The following is a 23746-nucleotide window of genomic DNA, read 5'->3' as shown; positions in this document are numbered from 1 at the left end:
CGGAGCCGGGCCGGGCTGGGGGCGGGGGCGGGGGCGGGCGAGAGGGGGCATTGTGTCTGCGAGCGCGGATCCGCGTTTGTCTGCTCGGGGTCCAGTCGGAGCGTGCGCCGCGGTGGCTGGCCGGGGCTGCAAGTGTCAGTGGCGGCCGCGGCCGGAGCGCGAGGCCGAGGAGGAGGGACCGCGCGCCCGCCGGCTGCGCTTGCTGGCAGGGGGCGGTGTATAGCAGCGGAGCACCATGCCGAGAGGCGCCGGGCGCCCTGACGCCCCCTCCCGAGGCCGAGAGGCCGGGGCCGCGCTGGGGCGGCCGAGAGCATGAGGGAGGCCGGGGGCCGGCGGGGCTCGGAGCGCAGCTAGGGTGGGAGGGAGCGGCGCGCGCGGCACAGTCGCCGGGGTGCGGCGGGGCGGAGGGCGGGGAGCCGGGCAGGTCCACTCGCGGTCCAGCCGAACGCCCGGGGCCGTGGTGATTGGAGACGCGGACGCGCGGAGTCCGGAGCCACCCGGGGCTCCACCGCGCAGCCGACATGGGTAACGCCGGGAGCATGGACTCGCAGCAGACCGATTTCAGGGCGCACAACGTGCCTTTGAAGCTGCCGATGCCCGAGCCAGGTGAACTGGAGGAAAGATTTGCCATCGTACTGGTGAGTGGCGTTGGCTGCCGGGCGAGGGGGGCCCCGAGCTCGGGCTGGCGGCGTAGCTGACCCCCCGCCCGCACCCTCCTCTTTATCCGACGCGGGGACCGATCCTTCTGTCCCGCGGGCGAGGCTCTGGCTTCTTCCCCATTGTGGTGTCCGCGTCTTGCTTCTCTTGGTCCTTCCACGAGCCCCTCGCGTTCAGCTCTCTTGGGGTCCCGGGATGGAGACGGGGGCTCGGGGCGCGCTGCCTGGCCAGCCCAGAACCCATTGTCTGGCGGTAGAGGCAGCTCGTAGCGCGTGTGCCCGGGAGGTGCAGGGAAGAAGGTGGCTGGGGAAGAGGGAGCGACGAGCAGCTAAGGCTTTTTGTTAAAAAAAAAAAAAAAAAAAGCCGTAAAGCCCGAGCCCCTTCGGACCGTCCCTTGGGCGCCCAGCCCCAGGCCTGCGGAGGGGGGTGGTTGGTGGTGGCGGCCGGCGGGCGCAGGTGGCCGCAGGCGCTGCGCGGCGCGGGGCGGTGAGCCCTGGCGAACTTGGAGGGGGACGTCGCGCTCAGCCGTGTGGGAGCTCCCCCGAACCGCGGCAGAGAGGCGCCCCGGGCCCCAAGCAAAGACCAGGCATCTGACGCCCAAGCCGGGGAGAAGTGCCCTGGCGGGGAAACCTTAAGTCTGTTCCTTTTGGTCTTAAATCTTAAACCACAAAAATGTGCAGTTTTGCGGGAGCGTGTTTAGAGCTGTCCTGACTACACGGTGACCTCCGTTCCCTCTAGCCAAGTCCTTGGGTTCCCTCCCGCATTCCGCATCTCTCAGCTTCTCAAATCAAAGATCCTGAAGACTTGTCTCCCTTTCCTTCTTGGGACGAAGTTTCTGTGCCCTTTCCAACCAGCGTGCAGTGCTGTGCGAACTCAGGGAGGCGTGATGCCTTCTGCCGTGCTCTACCTAGCATCTCGACTGCAGCTGGTGCCCAGGTTTTCAATTCAGAATCCCAGCCTCTCAAGGGATGTCGGGAGGGAACCGGGAAAGACTAGACGTGTTGCTCTTAGCCCCCGCTTTTCCGGCACCGGACAAGGGATTTGTGATGGAGGCAGTCAGCTTTAGTCTACCTGCGAGATTATTGACAACCTATCAACTTTGGGAAAGGACTCAAGTCCTGGGTCAAGAGTTGGTTTTCTGAGGTTCGTACGTTGTCTGGAACGTCGAAGCTGTCCTCCTTCAAGCCTCTCAAAGGGGCTCCTTTGGCATGGGAATGTGTCCTGGAAGGCAGGTTAGCTTTTAGCAGTCCTGGAGAACAGAGGCAACAGATTTTTCAGGCCCCATGGAAAACTGGTGTTTCCGTGGGGGAGATAGATGAGATCGCCTGTATTGCTTTGTATCCTCTGTGATCTCCCACAGCTGCTCCCACGTTGTGCAAGATGGGACACTGTGAAATGAAACTGCCTCGCTTAATTACTTCTCAAGGCAGCCTGGTGCATACTTGACCTGTTTCCCTGAGACAAACGTGTTTCTTCAAAAGAAACAAACCCCCCCCCCCCAACGTTTCCTATGAGACATATGGCTCTCACCTCCTAGCCTGGCTTTCTGGTTTCCCCTCCATGCTGAGGTGCAGTGTGTGTGTGTCTGAGTGCTTGGGGTGGGGGAGCCAATGACTCAGGAAAGCTGGTGCAGCAGCCATAATAATAACAATAACGCAATTAAGTTCTGCTCAACTGGGAGAACATTTTTTTGCATGAGCTTTCAGTTACCCTGCTGATTAATAACACATGGTATGAATTAATCTTTAGGAAAATAATGTCGCTTCATTAACATGGTGGATTTTTGCTCCCATTAAGTCTAGCAGGTCACAAATTTAGCCTGAAGACTTTAGCATTTGGCCATCACAGGCTGTTTGGGGTGGGGGTTGTTTGTTATGGCTATTTTGCCTCTACTGTGTGTCACACAATTACTGGATATAGTTCTTTTGCAAATTGTTTGCAGTAGTCTTAGTTTCTCAAACAGAAAAACCAAAACAAAACACCCCCCCCCCAAAAAAATAACATGCTGACTTCTTTGAAATCAAGACTAAACTCTGCTTAGAGACCCTTATGCTAGGGACTCACATTGGCCTTTGATGTCTACACACTCGTCTGAACTTCAGTTGTTGTTGAGAGATCTATGAGCCCAAAGGACACCCTCTTGAATTACCTAGTACCACGTGTTGATTTCTCTGGTACCCCTTTTTCCCTTTTTCCTGAGATTTACCCAGTTTTCTCAACTTTGTTTTTCTTGTTAGTCTTCATGAGTTGCTTGTAAAATCAGAATCAAGCTTAAGCTTGAAGGATGCATGTTAGTGGTCGATTTTAAAGTATATATCTGTGAGAGGACTTCTGAACCCTTAAGGAATGGGAATCACTTTGGCATTACTGATGGCAGTTTTCTTCCTCTGCTTTGTGTTGCTCTCGCTATATGTAGCCCAAGCTAGCCTCACACTTTCTATCCTTCTACTTCAGCCTCCTGATTGCTGGCATTGTGAGTGCTACCATAGTTGGTGGACAGACAGACTGGCTGATCAGGACCACAGTGATCCTGTGTCTCTGCTTCTCTCACACTGGAGTTACAGGCATATGTGGCCATGCCTGGCTTTTTTATTTTATTTATTTATTTATGTACATGTGGGGGGAGGAAGAGGGAGGGAGAGAAGAGAGAACAGGGGCGCTAGGGCCTCCAGCCACTGCAAATGAATTCCAGTTGCATGCGCTACCTTGTGCCTCTGGCTTCATGTGGGCACTGGGGAATTGAACTCATGTCGTTAGGCTTTGCAGGTAAGTGCCTTAACCACTGAGCCATCTCTCCAGTCCCTGGGTGCTGAGGATCAAACTCAGGTCCTTGTTTTTGTGCAGCAAGTGTTGTAATCTGCTAAACCATCTTCCCAGCTCATTTTCATTTATTTGTTATTTTTATTTATTTTTTTGTTTTTCGTGGTAGGGTCTCACTCTAGCCCAGGCTGACCTGGAACTCACTATGGAGTCTCAGGGTGGCCTTGAACTTGCAGTGATCCTCCTTCCTCTGCCTTCCAGTGTTAGGATTAAAGGCGTGCACCGCCATACCTGGCCATTTTAAAATATTTTTATTTATTTATTTGCAAGGAGAGGAAGATAAAGAATGAATGGATATGTAAGGGCCTCTTGCTACTGCAAACTCCAGATGTTTGCCCTGCTCTGTTCATCTGGCTTTATGTGGGCACTGGGTAATGGAACCCAGGCTGTCAGGCTTTGCAGACAACCTCCTTAACCATTGAGCCATCTCTCCAGCCCAAGCTCCTTACTTTTATGTGTAATAAAGATTGCATATGGGGTTGGGGATGAAAACTAGGTAGTAATACTGTTCAGAAAAATATGCAAGCACTTTATTGTGTATATGACTTACATCAATAATTAACAAGCTGCTTCAGGCTAGAAAAACAATTCCTCCCAAACTTCTGCCCTACACCATTAAAAACCTTTGGAGGAGTAAATAAAAAAGTGATAGAATTCCATCTTATTTCTTGTTAGGAACTCTGTGACTCAATGACTGCTGCTTCCACCCATCAGCATGTGTGGGCTAAGCTGTATGCATTTAAGAACCAATGTCTTGAGAGAGAGGAGAGGGCAGAGGCTATTGCGTGAAGATCAGTGGAGGGTAGATATTGAAGTTACTCAAATAGTAGGGGTAAAAATTGGTTCCACACTGTAGAAATCCTTGTAAAGACCCCCCCCCCAGCTAATATTCAGAATTACTGTCATAGTAATTGCAAACATTTGAGAAAGATACTGAGTTAGCATAAACATTTAACCATTTGCATCTTTGTATGTGCCCTTCTGGTAGAACTATAAAGAAATATATGCCTTTGTGTGTATGTACATGTGAACCCACATGTGTATGTTTCTGCTATATTCTTCATTGAAAGTGTCATATATTACAAAGTCAGTCATCTACTTCAGTCCTTGTTCTTGTTACACTCACACACACACTCTCTCTGTTTGGTCCCACACCTGATTCCATATCCACATGGTCCTCTGTTGTATTTATGAAGCATTATCTAGTCACTGGGGTCAGGCACATGACATCTTTCCATGATCTTATTTTCAAAGGTGATGTTATGAAAGTGACTTGTAGTGGATGTTGCAAATAGTGATGGTCTTTGGCCCAAGAATTCCTGTTTTACATTGGCTGCTACATAGTATTCTTCATTCACTTTTGGCTTTGAGTCACTGTTTACAGCATAAAATGTGAGTCCTTCAATGACTTCGTTGTGGAGTTTCTGAAAGCTTTTTTTTTTTTTTCTTTTAACTTCAGAGGAAAGAATAATTTTGTCTTCTGACATAGTTGCTGCAACTCTGTTTAATATCAGATATAAGACTGCTTTGTATGCCGATACAAAAAGATTGGGAAGTAATGGTTTAGGGCAACCTTATGTTTGCTGTTGGGAACTTCTTTAGTAAGGGACTGATTTGAGTCATCTTCCCCATCCTGAGAATGAATGCAGTTCCTTTGCCTTGGGAAAGAGTGAACACTTTGCGTACTATGGAATATGCCCTGTGCTAACATGCTCTCACTTGATCCTACAGTCACTCCAGCTATCAGCAGCATTACCCATGCATAACTATTACCTAAGTTGCCTGAAGTCATGCAGTTATTAAGTAACTGACCGGGGATTTTAACCAGATTTGGATCTCTGTTCTTCCCCCTTTTCCTGGCTTCCTCCTTCATTATGCCTTCTCAACCTGAAACTGGGTCAGGACCTAACAGTAAAGACTCCTGAATTTGATAAAATGAATTTCTGAAAAGAGACTGAAGTGAAGTGCATTGGCTATTTCCTCTTTAGCTAACAAAACTTATGGCACATGCTGTATGCTCTTCTGTTTTCAGTCCTGAAGTTAAAAATTGATGTGGTCTAAATGTGTACTCTGCAGTTTTTCTCTTTAGGGCAAACTTGAAATACCTTGGTTGCAAAGTTTAGGTGGAGCATGCCAGATGGAAGAGACAACCTGTCACAGGACTGCATACACTTCAAATGTAATTACTGTGAAAGGGACAAGGAAGGTCAAGTTGGAACAGTTAAGTTTATTCCCCAGTTTGCATCACTTCCAAGGAGAGCACTCTGAGGCCTGTGAAGCAGATGGATGGGTGGGAGTGTAGTGAGGCTGTCACAGGCTGCTGATTTGTTTTCTTACATCCTTTCTCCTGTTGGGAGGGAAAGTGAATGTGAAAGGGGGTGGAATGTTGTCACTTTGAACCATTACAGTGTCACCCTGGGCCTGTAATTCTCTGAGCCCTTCTGTTCAGCTTGCAGTCTTCAACCCCTCTTCCCAATAAGAGCTATGCAAATCCATGTGGATATCTGAGATAAAATTGATCAGAGGCTGTTCTATGAGTGCACATGTTTGATTCCTGCGATAGGCTCTCAACAAGGGAAACAAACGAAAACTGGGGAGAAAAGTTACATGAACTCTTAAATCTTTAATGGGGAAGCATTATTTTTGCCTGTGTCCTCTCATTCATCAAAGAGCATTGCCTTAGGAAGGATAAGATCTGGAGCTTAGTTTTCAAAAAAATGGGTAATGAGTTCTTCACTGGCATTTTCAGAGAGAACTTGTGAAAAATGCTGGTGACAGAACATAATGAGTGCTATATTGGCTTGAAAGGTGCCCCTCGAGGTGAGTCATTACCTCAGGTTGTAGACACAGTGAGGAAGGATTCAAAGGAGGAAAAAATGTTTTATATTGAAAATGTTTTTGCTGACCTTATAAGAACTGTTGCCTGAAGGACTAAGGTCACAGATGTCAAAGATTGGTTGATCCAACAAACACAGGCTTGAGATACAGCTCAGTTGGTAGAGTGCTTGCCTGGCTTGCACAGGGCCCTGGGTTTGATCTCTAGTCCTGGGTAACTGGGTGTAGTGGTGCATGCTTGTAATCCAACTGAGAGATATAGGCAGGAGTTCAGAGTCATCCTTCGCTACATAGTGTATTCAGGATCAATCTGGGTGATATATAAGACTTGTCTGCTCTCAGAAAAACAGATTATACGTTGTCTCCTTTGCAAGAGAATGCTGATACTTGGAGTTGATTGAGGAACAAAGTAGCAAATCCTTTTAAGAAAAATACTGGAAGGCCTCAGCAGGGAAGGTGAGGTCAAGTTTTGCAGTTGCTGGGCAGAGGTCCTCTTTTAGAGGGCTTTACCTCCTCAGATGACAGGAAGCATGTACCCAAGCTTTAAGGTCATGGTTTCTGGAGAGATTTCATGTATCATCTCATTGTTCATTTTACCTGAGCAGCATGGGCAGAGAGAGCTCATGCCTTGTCTCCCCTTGAAAATTTTGTGCTTATACTACAGGAACCTTCCTGTTTTCCCCATTCACCCTGTGCTCCTTGTCCAGGACTTTTTTTTTTTTTTTTTCTCAGCATGATGCCAGGCACAATGTAGTTTCTAACTGGCATGATACAGTTTAGAAACACTGTCCAGGTGGCAACTGGAGAGTTGTCTCATGGACTGATTCACCTAAAGCTATAGATGTGGGTCAGCGAGTCTGGGAATCCCTAGATATGGAGATGCCAAGTCCCAGTATGGGAGTCTCATGGTATTTGATGCTTACAAATCACACTGAGGAAAAACAAAACCAAATGCCTGAGCACTGATCCTCAAAGGTGGGCACCTTCTCCCGAGTGTTACAGTTTCTAGGACAAATTAGCTATATTTTTGCAAGCTTTGCTATGCATCAGTATCACCCAGGGAGCCTCAGAAGGTGCTCACGTGTGGATCTCACTTGCAGAAATCTTAGTGGATTTTGTGTGTGATGCGGGAATCACAATTTTTCAGTCCCTGGAATTGAACGTGCCGCTCAAGTTGAGAGTCACTGTGCTGAAGGAGTTTCCTTCTTTTCTCTTTTACTCAAAGACCAAGCAAGAGTTAAAACCAGTGAAAAAAGATGAGTGTACTAGGAAATAATGAATGAGGAAATTAGGAAACATGGAGAAGAGTAAGAAAAAAAAAAACCCTAAAGTAAGTTGATTCATTGAAAAGCAGCAAGATGAGGAAAACAGGAGAATGAAATCCTGTTGAATGATAGGCATAAGGTAACTGCTAAAGAAATGACCATGAGCCGGGGGTGCTGGTGCACACTTTGAATCCCAGCACTCTGGGAGGCAGAAGTAGGAGAATCCCTGAGACTGACTACACAGTGAATTCCAGGTCAGCCTGGACTAGAGTGAGACCCTACCTCGAAAAACTATAATAAATAAATAAAAACAAATGACCAAGAGATTTCCAGAATGAAACTTCAGAGAAAGTTCTCTGTAGCATGGATTAAGATGGAGCAGTTACTCTGCAGTGTACTTCTGGAGTCTATGCAATAGATGCACTGCAGGTTTGTTTTTGTTTTTTGCCTGGGCCTCTATTCTCAAGCCTAATTGTTTGTTGGTTCAATGCGGGCCTTCTGCTTTGAACTCTGGTTTTACCACTGACAAAGACTTGATGAGCTTGGCTTCCTGGAGTGAAATTCAAATACACTTGTGAAATGTAAACAACATTCATTTATTAAGAATCCTATAATCAAGGCAAATTGGCATGCTTATATAAGCAATTAGCTTTGAGAATAGAAAGATAAATAGGATGGTAGGTCAAGAATGAGTTGATTGTTCTCAGTGTTAGACTCTAGTAGTTCCTTTATGAGATATAACATAAGCAAATAGACATTCCTTGTATTCATAATCTTTTGCATTTGTGGTTTTATGTTTGAGGGCAGCATATGTGCATTTTTTTGAGGCTAGGCACAATCACTGTCTCACTTTCTTCTAAAAAATGTAGTCCTTTCAAGGAAATGTTTGTAGGTGATTTATGACCAGATAAAATTTTCTCGCAGTGGGGACCAGGATAAAAAAGGTATGGATTTGGATGGGGGAGGTAAAGAAGACTTTTATAATTACAGTAGTGGAAAGAGAAGAAGTAATTCATTAATTTTGTCTTTGAGGCAGGATCTCTTATATCCCAGACTGGCTTCAAACTTTGAGGTAGCCAAGGAGGGCCTTGAATTTCTGCTCCTGCCTCCACCTTCTGAGTGCTGGGATTACGCCTGGTCCCACTACAGCAGGACTGACTGAACTGGCCTCCTAGTTCAACCAAGGAGAAGTCTGTGGGAATAATGAGCATCACTTAGTCAAGACACCCACTGTCACCAAAAAAGAAAGTCTCACTCAAACCAGAGCTGGGCATATTAACTCCAAGAGGCACAACTGAAACTCAGCTATATAAGCTGATCAACTGATTCATCACTTCTGAATCTCGGTTCCCTAGATTTCACAGATAAAACCTTTTGGGAGCATTGGAATCACCGGAGAAACTGAATGTTATGATAGCATAAAGAATACATGTTCACATGTAACCTCAGTCTTCCTCTTTTGCTAAAGCAGTTCTGGTGAAATTTTGAGTCTCTCTCCCATGATCACAGAAGCTGGAATGTTCCAGGAGTGTAGACCCTGATCTCTCAGGAAGATTGACTTCTGGGTGCTTGATGGTGCCCATGACCTGGTTATCCTAAAAACTTACAAATCATGCTGTAACCAGTTATTATAATTATTATAATGCTTCTTTCTACACCAAAAGGGAATAAATGGTTCAATTAAAGCAAATGAGAGCTGGGGATGTAGCTTAGTTGGTAGAGTCCTTGCCTCAAATTCATAAAGTCCTGGGTTTGACTCCAAGAACCGTGTAAACTACGTATTGTGGGACATGTCTGTAATCTCAGCACACAGGAAGTAGAGGCATTCTGTTGCCCACTCACTGGGCCACTGAGTGATGGTTTGAGAGAATGCGCAGAGCTGTGAGGCCTCCTTGGCTTGGGGAACCCTTCAGCTTGTGCCTGTGGTGTACTGTCATGGTAGGACGCCCGCGTCTCAAGGTACGTTTTGGAAAGCAGTTTGGTTTTGAAATCTCTAGATCATCTGCGACTTTACCAGTTTATAATCCTCATTTTAATGAAGTAATCATTTTTTAAACACCCATAAAGTTATTGTATTTGTAGCTGATTGGAACATTAAAACAATGTTATTCTCGGAAGACCTGCAAGCTGCCAGTCACAGTCCTGTCAAGTGTGGATCTAAAAACTGTTAGCTACGAAGAAGCATAGGAACACTCAAAAACCGTCCCTTAACACAAACGGAATCGGCATCTAAATTTCCTTTAAGGCAAGAGGAAGAGGTCCTGTGCCAGAGGACAGATCCTCCACACAGCCAGGGCAGACCCACCACAGGATCTTCAGTCCAGATGAGGACAAGGAACTCCATGTTAGCTTCTTCAGTGTGAGGAACAAATCAGAACTCTGTGACCTCTCTGGCAAACTCCAGGAGCGTGCTGGGCACAGGCCTGCCCAGTTTGGGGAGCTCCCTGCTTGGATATAGGGTCCACTTGGGTCCTGCTGTTGCCTCTGCTTGGTACCACTGACTGACTTGACAACTGCTTCCTGTTTGTCCACCGCCGGTGCCCAAGACTCAGTGGCCTTGGTTCAGAACGGAGGGCCGAGGGCAGATTGTGTAAGCTACACAGTGCCATCCACTAATATAACTGTGAAGTAATTCTTTAATGTTAGATGCCTGTTTTTTTTTTTTTTTTTCTCTCTCTCTAACCAGTGATTATCAGGCATCCCAAGGTTGGTTCCCTCTAGTTTTTCTATTAATGAAGAAAAATTAAAAAATGATTTGTTTTTGTTGTTTGGAGTATTGCCTAGTTATCCAGTTAAAAAAAATCTTTTAAATTGAACCCACAATTGTAAGCAACCCTCAGGACAGGTTGATGTCTTCCCAGCTCCTCAAATGTACTTTGGCTTGGTTCCCTGTCTCCCCAGCCACAGCCACTCACCTGGGCCTCCTTTCCTAGTGGTCACTCTGAGGTGGAGGAGAGTTGGCCACAAGATTGTGCCTTGTGGTCTGGTTCTAAATGCCTGTAACCGTAAGTTTTCCACCACTTCCTTTGACAGATTTCCTTAGTGGAAGTAGGCAATGAAATCACGCCTTCCTGTTGTTAGGCATTTCTGATCCCTTTAGTGGGGTGTGCATGTGACTGCTATCCATTTTTTGTAGTAATGAGAAGACACTGTGCATGAATGGGGAGGATTCCCAAGTGGAAATAAGCATTTGCAGTTTGGGGCATCAGTTCCTGAAATCGGACACTTGCAGAGACAGATTTATGTTTTCCCTCCGAAGCAATAGTTCTTACCTTTGGTTTGACTGTCATTGCCTATGGCTCTTGGAATATGAAAAGATCTGACTGTGAGCTTCATCTTGCAGAGTTTTCCCACTAAAGCCCCAGTTAATTTGCATCTAATCCAAGGACTCCTTCAATTTGTTAATGGTTTCCCTTCCTTAGGGTACTCTGTAACTTGTGTGTCCTGCCCAGCCTTCTCATCTAAGCAGCTGTGGTTAGGACAGACCTGTGTCATCCTGATTCCTTGCAGGACCCTGTCTTAGAGTTAGCTTGCTTCATCTCTGACCCCAGAACAGGTCTGTCCTTTTCCCTCTACATCTTTCCTCACAGGGATTTATTCTCCCTGGGCTTCTCTGCTTATTGAAAGTAGATCCAGGGGCTGGAGAGATGGCTTAGTGGTTAAGCGCTTGCCTGTGAAGCCTAAGGACCCTGGCTCAGGGCTTGATTCCCCAGTAACCACGCTAGCCAGATGCACAAGGGGGTGCACGCATCTGGAGTTCGTTTGCAGTGGCTGGAAGCTCTGGCACACCCATTCTTTCTCTCTCTCTCTCTCTGCCTCTTTCTCTGTCTGTCATTCTCAAATAAATAAATTAAAAAAAAAAATAAGAAAGTAGATCCAGTCTTCAAGTTCCTCTGAAACCCCACCCTTTCCAAGTGTCCTTCCAGGCTCATGTCAGCTTGGGAAAGGTGGGGGAACCAGCTCCCTTTGCTTTGATCTCCTTACTGTATGAATCAGCTCTTGCTCACAAAGCACTTGATTAAATATCGCCCCTGCGAGGTGTGGCTGCACCATGACGAGCTGCTTGTGTGAGTAGCTTTGTAGCTACTCTTCATGTTCCCTGGCACCTGTTTACATGGTTGTTTTATCAGCCACTTTGCACTCTGGGCTTCTGAAAGGCCAGGTCCAGGCAGCTGCTTTTCCAGCACTGGGTCAGGCCCAGGGAAGATCCCAGCAGGTCACTGCTGTTGACTAGAGAACTCTGCCTGTTGAGGGAGGACGGAGAATTGGAGAAGCTGCCTCTGAACCTATTTAACAGACCACATTGGACTGACAGTTAATTTGCATACAACTTGACTTTGTGTTGAAACGGTACTTGGTTATAGGGGCTTATTCACCTTGGTATTCCCATGCTACGAGATTACAAATTGACATCAAGCTCCACTTGACTCTATGGAAGACATGAATGAGGAAGGAGGAGAGGAGGAGGGCAGTAGACATGGGTGGAGAAAATCGGTGGTGTGTCACTCATTAGCTCAAATATGGTTTGCTGTAACACACTGTTGTCAAGGGGTAGCTACTACAGTGGTAACGGGCTTTCTCAGAGTAACATGCCCTTCCTGATGCTTTTATTGAAAGAAAGTTTAAATGAGCAACATCCCCTATTTTGGCATTTCAGCACCTTGCTGCTAGGATTCTATGGGATTTCAAGGAAAGAGGCAGATGGGGCAGGAGGATGAGTTCTACGAGGAAGTGGTCAAGTTTGTCATCCTTTTTTTTGTACCAGAACTCCAGGGAGCTTTCTGCTATACACGGTGTAGTCTCTGATCTTCCTCACGTTCTTTCGCGTGCTTTGAGCATAGTGGCTGGTGCTGTGGAGAGGCGTTCTGTTCCTGTCAGTAGTGAGACTCAGTAGGGCTCAGAGTGATAGAGTGGCTGCTGTCAAATAATAGAGGCAGGATTTGAACCCAGGCCAATCTGATGAGATAACCTGCTTCTCCTCCAAATAAACTTAAATGTTACTAACTCTATGCTTGTTCACTTTTTTTTTTGATTGTTCCCTGTTTCTGCCATTTGAACTAAATTCATTAATTCTGTATTGTTTGCAGAGTGTAGCTTATATGACGTGGCTCAATCCAATCTTGATCTAAAGGGGTTTAGGATGTGGCTGGGAAGACAGACGACAAAAGCCCCTGAGAGATCTTGATAATCAGTGAAGTTGCAGGTGGATTGTGCCCTAAGCATTCAGAGAGAAGGTGCCGTGTAGGATTTGGGTGTTTGGAAAAATCTTCCTTGAAATAGGAAGCAGGGAGAAGGCTTCTGGGAGTCCAGCTTAGTCCTATTGAGGGCCATGCTCCATTTTATTTTATTTATGAGAGTGAGAGCGAGCGAGCGAGAGACAGAGACAGACAGACAGGGAAAGAGAGAGAAAGACTTGGCGCACCAGAGCCTTAGTCACTGAAAACAAACTCCATACCTTTGTGCCATCATGTGTTCATGTGCCACCTGTGCACATGCGTCACCTTGTGCCACTGGTTTACATGTGTTTTGGGGAGTCGAACCTGGGTCCTTAGGCTTCTCAGGCAAGTGTCTTAACCACTAAGCTATCTTTCCATCTCTATCTTACTTATTTTTAAATGTTTTTATTTGTGAGCAGAGTAAAGAGAGCGAGGGGGGGGGATGAGAATGGGTGTGCCAGACAAACTCCATATGCATGCACCACTTTGTGCATCTGGCTACACATGAGTACTGGGGAATTGAACCTGGGCCAAAAGGTATTGCTGACAATCACCTTTAACCACTGACCCACCTCCTCAGCCTCTTACATGCTACATTTTAAATTCTGCATGGTGTATTTTCTTATTAGATACTACTTACCGAAGGCCAGTGCTGTAATCTGACAGTCAGAATGATTTCTTGAGCCCTTACTGTGTGCCAGGCTGCTGGCCCTGAAGGGTGCTGAGGAAGGCGAGCTGCTGGGTTGTCCTCAGGCTCTACGGTTTAGTGGAGGGGGTGGCGCAGCCAGACCAGGAAGGGTGCAAAGATAAGTAAGTGGGACTATTGAGATGCTGCAAAGTGCAAGGGTGACAGCAGAATAGGGCAATGGAAGGTGGTGTCATTCCTGTCAACTCCACTGAGAAAGGTGTGACGAGGAGCACAAGCTCTGGAGTCATGGAACAGCCTTCTGGCAGAAATCGCTGGGCTGTGATCTGTTTCTGCCCCCCGCTGGCTCAGGAGTCCTGGAAGTGATGTAGGAATGGCCTGTGGGATGTACTCAGTCCTTTGAGCCTGCGTGGAACACCTCAAATGGAGGCCTGGAAACCTGCTGTCACTTTGCCTGTCCTGACAGCCATTTCTTGTACTCACGGTTCTGTCTCTGGTTAAATTTGTGTGATGTGTAATCCAGTGATGAGTTTTTGAGATGGAAGTCTTGCTATGTGTACTCTAGGCTGGAACTTGGGATCTTGCTGCCTCAGTCTTATGAGAGCCAGGATATATATGTGTGGGCCACCAAGCCTTGCATATGTGCGCTGTTAATTTGTGTGAGTGCTTGTTGTATGGTGGTCGGATCAGGGATCTCCAATACCACAGGCTTTACTACTCAGCTACCACCCTAGCCTGTGTCCTTCTTTGCTCATTTAAGTAAACATGAAAGGAAGCTTAGGAAACCTGAAAGGCTCATACCATTCCAGTTTCAAATGTGAGAAACTAGGATTAGGGAAGCTGAGGCACTTACTTGAGGATATATGTTGGTATTGGAGGTCAGCTAAAATTCTAAATTTGTTACTTTGATAGCTATGTTCCTAATATACTATTTTGACTCCCAAGTATAAAAAGTTATATAAAACAAAGTATAAACTTTGTTTAAAAATGCTTAAAAATCTAAATTCTTGTGATGGTAAGTTGGACATCTTTTCAGCCTATATTATCCTATTATATATGTCCTGAACTAACAATAACTATATGTCCTCCATATATAATGAAAAATGATCTGAGAACAGGCTGAATAAGCCACTGTCCACTGTTGAAATAGTAAAGACCAAATAAGCTTGTGATCAAACTGGCTTTCTAGCAACAGTTGTCCTCTGTCGGCATGTACAAGGCTCTTTCTGACAACTGTCTCTGAACCTTTGTTTTTGTAAATGACCTGGTAAAATGGCTGTTGTTACAGCTTGAGAGCTAAGTAGCAAGCCTTTTGCTCAGCCCCCAATGATAGCCAGTAGACTTGGACTTCCTTGTGAGAACAGCTGTTATTCTATTAATGGGCCTTATGTTGTGGATTGCTTATTTTCCCCTTTACATTCCATGTAATCTCACTCATTCGTTCGTTTGTTCATTCATTTCTTCATTCAAGCCAGTTCTGTTTTGGGACTTGCATCCAACAAGAAATTAACATCCTGGGACACTTAGGTACTAAAGCACTGTCTTACCTTGAAGGTGTTGACTGTTTAGTGGAAGAGAGGCGTGAAAGTGGAAATGAGGGGATTTTGTAAAAGCATTTACTATATATGTCTGCGCCCTGTGCTGTAGAAGGACATGCTGAGGGTAAAGTTTTATGGCATTTTAAGATGATATAGATGATGGATTTGGCGTAAAGCTTCAGTATATAATATATAAAGTGAATTTTCTTTATGCCTGAATACTTAAAGCTCTTGGATGTGTATGTGTGTGTGTTTCTGTGAAAACAACTTGGAAGAATGTGGTAAAAGTACTCATTCCAGGAACAGCCTTTCATGAGGGAGGGGATTTGACCTCAGGATGTAATCGGCTGTGGCCTGCTCCTTAAGTTATCTATGTCAGAAGCTGGGTACATGGCCACTCACTTTGACTAGGAAGCTTGCTATTTTAATAGTTTATTTGTAAGATTTCTGGTTTGGCATTTGGCCACGTATGAGAACTTTTGCCTGGTCACTTAAAACAAGGCTTGGTGTGACTCAGGGTGTAGCTTAGTTGGCAGGATGCTTGCCTAGTCTGCACAAAGCCCTAGGTTCAGTCATACTTACCTGATAAATGCCATTTCTACCTTAAATTTTATAGTGGCAATCCACTTTCTGTAAAAAAAAAAAAAAAATTATTTGCAAGCAGAGATAGAAGAGAGATGGACAGAGAAAATGGGTGTGCCAAGGCTTCTAGCCACTACAAACGAACTTCAAATACATGCACCACTTTGTGCATCTGGCTTTACATGGGTACTGGGAAATTGAACTCCAGTGCTTAGGCTCTGTAGGGAAGTTCCTTAACCACTGAGTCCTGTCTCCAGCCTGCAGTCTACTTTTTACAGTTAGTGAGATAACAGAATATCTTTTAGCACTGTTGGTAGACTGTGAGATAGGTTATGTGTGCACACAGACTTGTGAGGTTTCTTAAATTGTGTGGGCTGAAGCTGTGTACATTTTTTTTTTTTGGTATATGCCCTATTTCCATATCAAATAACCTTACTTTTTGGATTTTAGTAATGAAGGTATGAATCCAATCTGTCAACCTCTTTGTGCCATTTACTATAGGCCTCCATCAGCTTAGAATTACATGAAAGGACATAATAAACCAACTCTAAGAAGGTCCAGATGAAAAGGATTATAATATGGTACAAAAATATTAGCATGCCTGGCCCAGCCTATGACTCATGCCTTTTGGAGTGTTCATTTTGACAGCTTTTTTGAATCACACATCAATCACCATGCTGGTATATTTGGCGGCGTGCTAGACTTTACCCTAATGCTCAGGAGGGTAACTGCCAAAAGGGAACAAAGAAGAGAATTATAAATGAAACATAGCAGTATCACAAACACTTTTTTTTGCCTTTGGGCAAAAACAGAATTGGGAGTTAGATGATCTTTTTCACTGCCCTAGGGAAACCACTGCTGCACCCCAGTGAAAACGTCCTTGCCGTGTTATCCCGTGTTCAGCTATAGGAATGTCCTGCTGTTAGTTGTATCAAGAGCCTTCTCCTGTTTTAGAAATACTTTATTCAGGTTTAGGTGGTTGTCATGTCCCAGCATTAAGCTCCCTTTGAGTCGCTCTGCTCTGTGCCCTATGCTGCTCCCCCACCCCCACCCCGAAGAAACTCCCATTGACTTCAAAGGACAGCAGATACACAGGGCGCATCCAGAAATGAAAACCTGACCCTTTGTCTCTTTCCTTTTCATCTCTCTCTCTTCCAGGCATTTGGTCCTTCTGTGTAAACAGAGCCCTGTAATAGTCAGTCTATCATGCTGTTAAATGTGTACTGTAATTTCACAAAGAACTCTCCTTATGCACAGTTTAGTGCTGTAAGTGCCACGAAGGTTTGTGCTGTAGGCTACTGAGAAGTAATCCTAGTGGCTAGATTATATTTATTTTTTATTTTTTGAGAGAGGATTTGCTGTGTACCTCCAGCTGACCTGGAACTTGTTAGTAGATCTGACTGGCCTCAATTCATCCTATAACTGAGGATGACCTTGACCTCCTGATTCTCCTGCCTCCACCTCCCAAATGCATGGATCATAGACATGTACTACTATTCCTGGCCTAAAAATGGGTCTATTTTTGATGAAATAATTGAAACAGGACACAGAATAGTAGGACAAAATACCTACATACCAGTAGAAGTAAAATCTTATAGATCCAGCCAAGCTCCCAAACCTCATTTCTTCCTGTCCTTTTAAGTTCCATATGTCCTTCCTGTGCTCATGTGAGTTTGTAGACATGATAGCATCTGTGTATACTTTTTGAATTTTGGTACATTTGAGAAGTGTTCATGTAGATACATGTAGCTTTAGGTCAGTTTGCTTTTGAATCATGGCTTTGCAGTTGATCCTCAGTGTTTGGGGTTTTGGATTTGTGAATTTGCCTGTTTGTAACCCACAAACCAGGACAGTAGTTAAGTGTCCATAGACTTTTCACAGTAGTGAAAAGTGTGAGTCACTTGATGTGTCTGCTTAGCTGAGACTGAGCACATGACTGTCTTGTGTCAACTTGCATTTTTTACACTGTTAATCTTTTCACTCAGTTTAGTGCTGTGCTTTTAGCATTTTCATGCTTTTTTGATGATTTTCCTTTGTAAAGTGTACCCTGAGCATAATGTTGAGATTCTGCATAGTGTTCCTAAGGGCAACAAGGCTGTGGTATGCTTTATAGAGAAGAGATGAGTGGGCATGAGTTCAATGTGAATGAATCTACCATTCAAGTAAGATTTTAAACAACACGAAACGTGGACTTGCATATTGAGTGACTCGTATTGATCACTTGATAGAAATAAGGCCGAATACATGTGTGCATCAGTGAGTGTGTGCAGATGCATGCAGCCTGTGTGCATGTGTAAGTTGGCCAGAGGAGGATGTCAGGTATCCTTCTCTATTGTTCTTCCACCTTATTTTCTTGACACAGGATCTCCCACTTATCTTGTAAAGCTCACATTGTTTTTTGGTTATGTTGGCTGACTGGTGAGCCCGGGAGATCGTCCTGTCTCTCCCCCCCCCCCCCCCCCCGCCCAGTGCTGGGTTTACAAGGGTGCACGACATACCCAACATCTTTATGCGGGAGCTAGTGATTGAACTGATGCTTGCACAGCAAGCACTCTTATCCTCTGAGCCATCTCACCAGGTCCTCAGGTGGTCTCTTTTTAAGGTAACAAAAACAATTCAGGGAACTTTGGGACTCACGCCTCAGGAAGGAAGTGTGGAACTAATTTTTATTTTCTTTTTTCCTTTTTTGAAACCAGAAGCGGTAGAGAGGAAAGACATAAAGAAAACCATTTTCACTTCATTCCCTATTGTCTAGTCCATCTTCTATTATTTGGTAGAAGAGATGTTTAATACCTAGCTATTTCCCATCTCTGTTTACAGAGTAGATTTGGAAGGAGAGATTTTGTGTATACTTTTTGTCCTTGTTTATTTGCTCAAATGAGAGTTACTTCTAGAAGTTACTGTCTACCATATTGTGAAGACTTTCACAGTACTTTCTCTTGGGTTTTCTAACAGTGTCCTCAGGAATCAGCCCGGGTGGGATTTGGATCAGTCTTCCTGATTCTCTAGCACACATCGATTGCTGTGCTGTCTCCATGAAGATCCAGGGTGGGAAAAGGTGGATGTATGGGGAGATGCAGCTTGGAAGGGGACACCTCTCAATAACAAACCTCTCAGTGAAAGAGAATTGACACCATTTTGCGAATTTTTCTTCTTCTTTCAGAAAAGACATGCAGCCAAAGCCTCCGTGGGCTTCTGAAAGCCACCGTCACCTCATTGCTCTTCCTGTGTGTTACACTGCTTCACAGTGTGATCATTGAGATGTTCAGAGGAGGACGAATGCCAACAGTTATGTGTTCGTGTCTGAGTCAGTTGGTTTTTACTACTAACAATCCACATGTTACCTTCTGAAAGTGAATTCTCATGTCCTATTCTGAATGAATTAGGATTGCACTTTTAGAATGATTTCCACCTGTGCTGAAGCTCATTTTATGCTTGACTCATACAAGATATATATATATATATGAAAATCCAAGTGAGGAAAGGTCAAAACAAAAGTAGACAAAACAACTTTTTTGACTGCATGAATGATTCTGCATTTTATATTCCTTCCTGTTCTTTCAGAATATGTTGACTTTTTTTTAGTTAGGAAAGCTAAACTGTATAATCAACCCCTACAATGCGTCACACACTATAGGAGTATACTATTACATATGCAGCTGTGTTGGAGACATTTCTACCCTTTAGATTCATTCATAAGACTACGTTATAGGGCTTATGTTTGCCAGTGGCTTTTGCTTTGTGGTTATGCTAAAATAGGAAACATTTTGCTTTTTGAATTTTTTGACTGTGAAGAAGTAGTGAAGATTTAGGACTCAGAGTGTGTTGGGAAGAGGGCGGTGTGTAGCAAGCATGTTAATAATGACTCTCTAGCCTCTTTTCCCTAGAAAAAGTATATGTATGGAAACACCATTTTTTAAAGGAAATTAAACACATTCTTTGATACATTCTGGTGTAGAGCTCTTGGTGTTAACTGTACTCTAAAGGGGCAGATCAGAGCAACGAGAACAACAGAGTGAGTGCAGGAGAGTCAGATTGGAGTTTTAACTGTGCTGGTAATTGTTTCTGTAACTTTGGTGGTATTTTTGGACATAGGGTCTCACTCTGTAAGCCAGGCTATCTTGGAACTCAGTTTGTAGTTGAACTTGTGATCTTTCTGCCTAAATATCCCTTATTGCTGAGCTTATAGGCATGAATTACCATGCCTAGATTCATTGCTATAACTTTTAGATCACTTTCTGCCTTGGGCTTTCCATCTCTGTGACGGTGGTAAGATGGACTAAGTCCTGAAGGTGGTTTAATTCTGACGGATGTTACAGACATGTCACAGAAGACTCATGTTCTTTGAGTATTTTCTGTATTTGGTACCTCTCTCCTCTCACACACTATGGTAGTAACAAGGCACTGAGCACCCAGGGGTGCTTTCTGGTCAGATTTATTTATATTATAACCATTGATTTATTTGATTAATGGTATTCAGATCTGAGTCACTGCTTGTTATTGATTATTGAGTAGTGGTAATTGAAGCTGAGTCTAATCTGACCAGAAAAACCTTTGTTGACTGAATACCCTCAGTAATTCCTTGAAAGTTACAGAACCAATTAATTCACAGCTAAACCAAATAAGGCATATTTATATGATGGAGTATCACTTGGTCATCAACAGGAATAAAGTACTGATAGATGTTATAGCATGGATGAATCTAAAAAACATGCCAGTCATAAGTAACATCTGCTACTTGAATTCTGTTTACATGAAGTATCCATAACAAGTAAATGCAGACAGACAACAGTATAGTAGTTGCTCAGGCTGATCTGTGATGGCTGAAGGGAAGTGGGCTACTGGTGAGAGGTGGGTAGATGGTGGTGATTGCATGGCTATATCAATACGCCAACAATTGCTGAGTTGAATACTGCAAATAGAATCATTTGATACATGACCTGTTACCAAAAGACTCCTCAAAGTGAAATTCCAAAAACCTTTTGTTGTAAGTTTTTTTTTTTTCATTTTTATTTATTTGAGAGTGAAGAGAGAGAGAAAGAGAGGGAGAGAGAGAGAGAGAGAGGGAGAATATGAATGTGAATGGGTGCACCAGGGCTTCCAGCCATTGCAAACGAACTCCAGATGCGTGTGCCCCCTTGTGCATTTGGCTAACGTGGGTCCTGGAAAATCGAGCTTCAAACCATGGTCCTTAGGCTTTACAGGCAAGTGCTTAACTGCTAAGTCATCTCTCCAGCCCTGTTGTAAGTTTTTAAATGTTTCAATTATGGCTAAATGGAAGCTAGTCATCTTAAGTCCTTATGTGATCTTACTTTATTTTCTGAAAATATTTGTTTGAATGCCAGTACAAGAGAATGAGGTACTAGGCACTTCTTGTCCACTTGGAGTTTCCTGGGGCGACTTGGCTATGATACTTGCTAATTGCAACAGTGGATTGTATGGCTAGGTTGTTTCTTGGTGTGGATGAGACTGTTGATGCTTTGTAGTCTGGCTGTGGTGGGCATTTCTGAAAACTTTGTCTTACAGTCTCAGTGGAAGGTTCTCTGGCGTCTGGTACCTAATAGACAATACCATACATAATTTTGCCTTGGCAGACCCCAGCTACCTTGGAGGTAAAATTGGGTTGTTTATTTGCAGGGCAGAGTCTCACACAGTAGCCCAGGCTCATCTGAAACTCACTGTATAGCACAAGGTGGCCTCAAACTCATGGTGCACTCTTACCCCATCCTCCAGAGTGCCAGGACTGTAGGTGTGAGCCACCACACCCAGCTTACTGCTGTTGTTTATAGTGGGATTCATAGCATTGTGTTCTTGTTTGCCTGAGTGTGTTAATGAAGTACTTACAAGGTAGTTGTCCAAGGTAAGTCAGATATCACTTCCTCTTTTCCTTTGATGGAAGCATGGAGAAATGAATTTGTAGGGAAAGTAAGTTAAGAATTGGGTCACTTGGAAACTCAGCATGTTTAGTCATTTTCAGTGAAATTTGTACAATCTTTAGAAACTTGTACCAAACCATACATTTTGATTAAATAAAAAAAAAAAAAAAAACTAACTTGTATGCAGTACTGAGCATTGAACCCCGGCTCTCAAACATTCTAGGCAAATGCTTTTCTACTATGTTATCTCCCAAGTCTGGTATTTTCTTCTTTTAAACAGGGGCCCAAGGCTCTGCATGGATGTATTGAACAGATGACTTAAGGGCAGTCTTGTCTTTGGTCTTCCTTGCCCTGCCTTTGCACATTACCATGTTAGCCAGAAATCCAGCCTTTGATAGAAAACATTCACAAACCATAAAAAGAATCTTAAGCCAGTATAGTGCAACAAGAGCAGATTTGGCAGAATTTCTGAGGCAATTCCATGACTAGTACTTACAATAAATTAATCTATTTACATATGCTGTGGGTTCTTTTCCTGGCAAAATGGTAAATTGTGCAACCAAAGACTAACCCAGATCTTGGAACTAGCCTGTGACTTTGATCTAAAATAAATGAGTTTCCTCAATGTTTCTGCTTAGTATCTGAAATCTAGCTTTATTTAAGAAGGTTTTTAATTGGATTGTTTTCTGTTTTAGTACTCAAATTTCAGAATTTTCTCTGAGGATGAGGAAAATTTGTTAATGGAGGTTCTTTAGAGAACCTCTTCTTGTCTTGGCCTTTCTAACTGTCTTGAAATTCTAACTGGACACCCCAAGCAATAACTTTAGTATGCTAAAGATTCATTAAATTGATATATAATATGAAGTAAAAATATTTTTGAAGGTTTTGCAATTCCCCTATGGTGATATATATCTATTGTGTATGCAATACATATGTGATTTATTCATTCAATGAGGATTCATTGGGTGACCATGGTGTGCTGAATCCTGTATTGAAATATGCAGAGATGAAAAGTTAGGGCACTTATGTAGTAAGTTCTATACTAGGAATATTGATGGGCAGCAGTGAGGTGACACACTCTGGGAATAGAGTTATGACAAAGAATTAAAGAAGAGTGTACTCTTGAATTGTAGGAGGTGAAAAGTGAATTCATTGATCTAAAACTGGAGAGAGGAAGGAACAGCTTTAGGGAAGGTATTCTAAAGAAAAACAGTGTGGTGTGGGGATGGCATGTAGTTGATGAGGCCAAGAGAACAGAGTGACTGTGGCAATGAGAGAAGTATGTCTAGAAATCCTGCCTGGAAGCCACCACTTGTGGTGAATAGAGTTAGGAAGCCTGTTCAGGAGATGGACCAGTGAGGGGCGCACAGATACAAGAAGGGGTGAACCAAGAGTTGGTGCCTAAGGGGAAAAAAAAAGACAGCTTAGAATCAAATTGGGCCTTATTTAGGCCAGGGATGCTTATGAGCCTCAGGAAAGCACTGTATCCTTATTCTAAGAGAAGTACATGGAGACCCACACATGTGAAATTTAACATGCAACTCCAGAACCATCCCTGGGCTCTCAGAGATCATGAGTCTCAGGTTATGAACCCTTCATCCCTAGAGTGGTAGAGAAAGACTCACTCTTACTGGAGCCCAGGAAGTTGGAAGGTTATTAGTATAGCCAATTGAGTTAGTTATATAATGAATTCAAGGTAGAGGGTTTTCTCCAGCAGAATAAAAGCAGCACATTTACTGATCATACACTTTGCTGGAAACTGCTGGCTCAGGTGATGTGGTGCCATGTGCTTGAGGCCAAAAGGACAGCTCCTGGTGGAGCTGCAGCTGCACATGCAGAGTGCCCTGTGTTAAAGTGCTCCCAGCAGTGTTCTTCCTTTGCTTGTTTAGGAGGTTGCCCTGTTACTGTATGCTCTTTCTTGACTTTGGGCCATTTTATGTTCCTAATCTTTGAGTGGAAATATGACCGATTGCTGAAGATAATTGAGAATGAGGCTGAAAAAAAATGGATTATCACATTTAACTGTCCAATTTTTGCACACTTAATTCCTTTGCTGGGACATATTCCGTATTTTAGTTGACAAAGTTCTTAAGCAATATCTTTTGCACCAGAGGAGAGTTTCTTGGCTCTCCATTTGTAAAACAGGTTGGCAAGGGCTTGTGAAATCAGGCTGTCTTCCAGGTGTGTGAGATCATCTCGTGGAGCTTCCTCTCAGCTGTGAGCAAACCGTACCTCAGGGCTCCAGGAAGCTGACACACACTTGGTTCAAAGAGATTTTGTTCTCTGGTATTTATCAGTCACGTCTGTGTTC

The 23746-nt window shown here is 44.0% G+C and overlaps 1 protein-coding gene across 8 annotated transcripts in view; it reads left to right on the top strand.

Annotated features, from left to right (window-relative positions):
- The first annotated feature begins 421 nt into the window (after positions 1-421).
- Fmnl2 (formin like 2) overlaps positions 422-23746 on the top strand; it is a 323333-nt gene continuing 300008 nt past the window's right edge. For all 8 annotated transcript variants that reach the window (XM_045147180.1, XM_045147184.1, XM_045147176.1 and 5 more), the window contains exon 1: positions 422-638. In XM_045147180.1, coding sequence (XP_045003115.1) covers positions 522-638 — 117 coding nt within the window. In that variant the 5' untranslated portion in view covers positions 422-521. The remainder of the gene's footprint in view (positions 639-23746) is intronic.

The sequence above is a fragment of the Jaculus jaculus genome, chromosome 4, assembly GCF_020740685.1.
Source record: "Jaculus jaculus isolate mJacJac1 chromosome 4, mJacJac1.mat.Y.cur, whole genome shotgun sequence".
Taxonomy (NCBI): domain Eukaryota; kingdom Metazoa; phylum Chordata; class Mammalia; order Rodentia; family Dipodidae; genus Jaculus; species Jaculus jaculus.
This window is presented reverse-complemented; position numbering and strand designations above follow the sequence as displayed.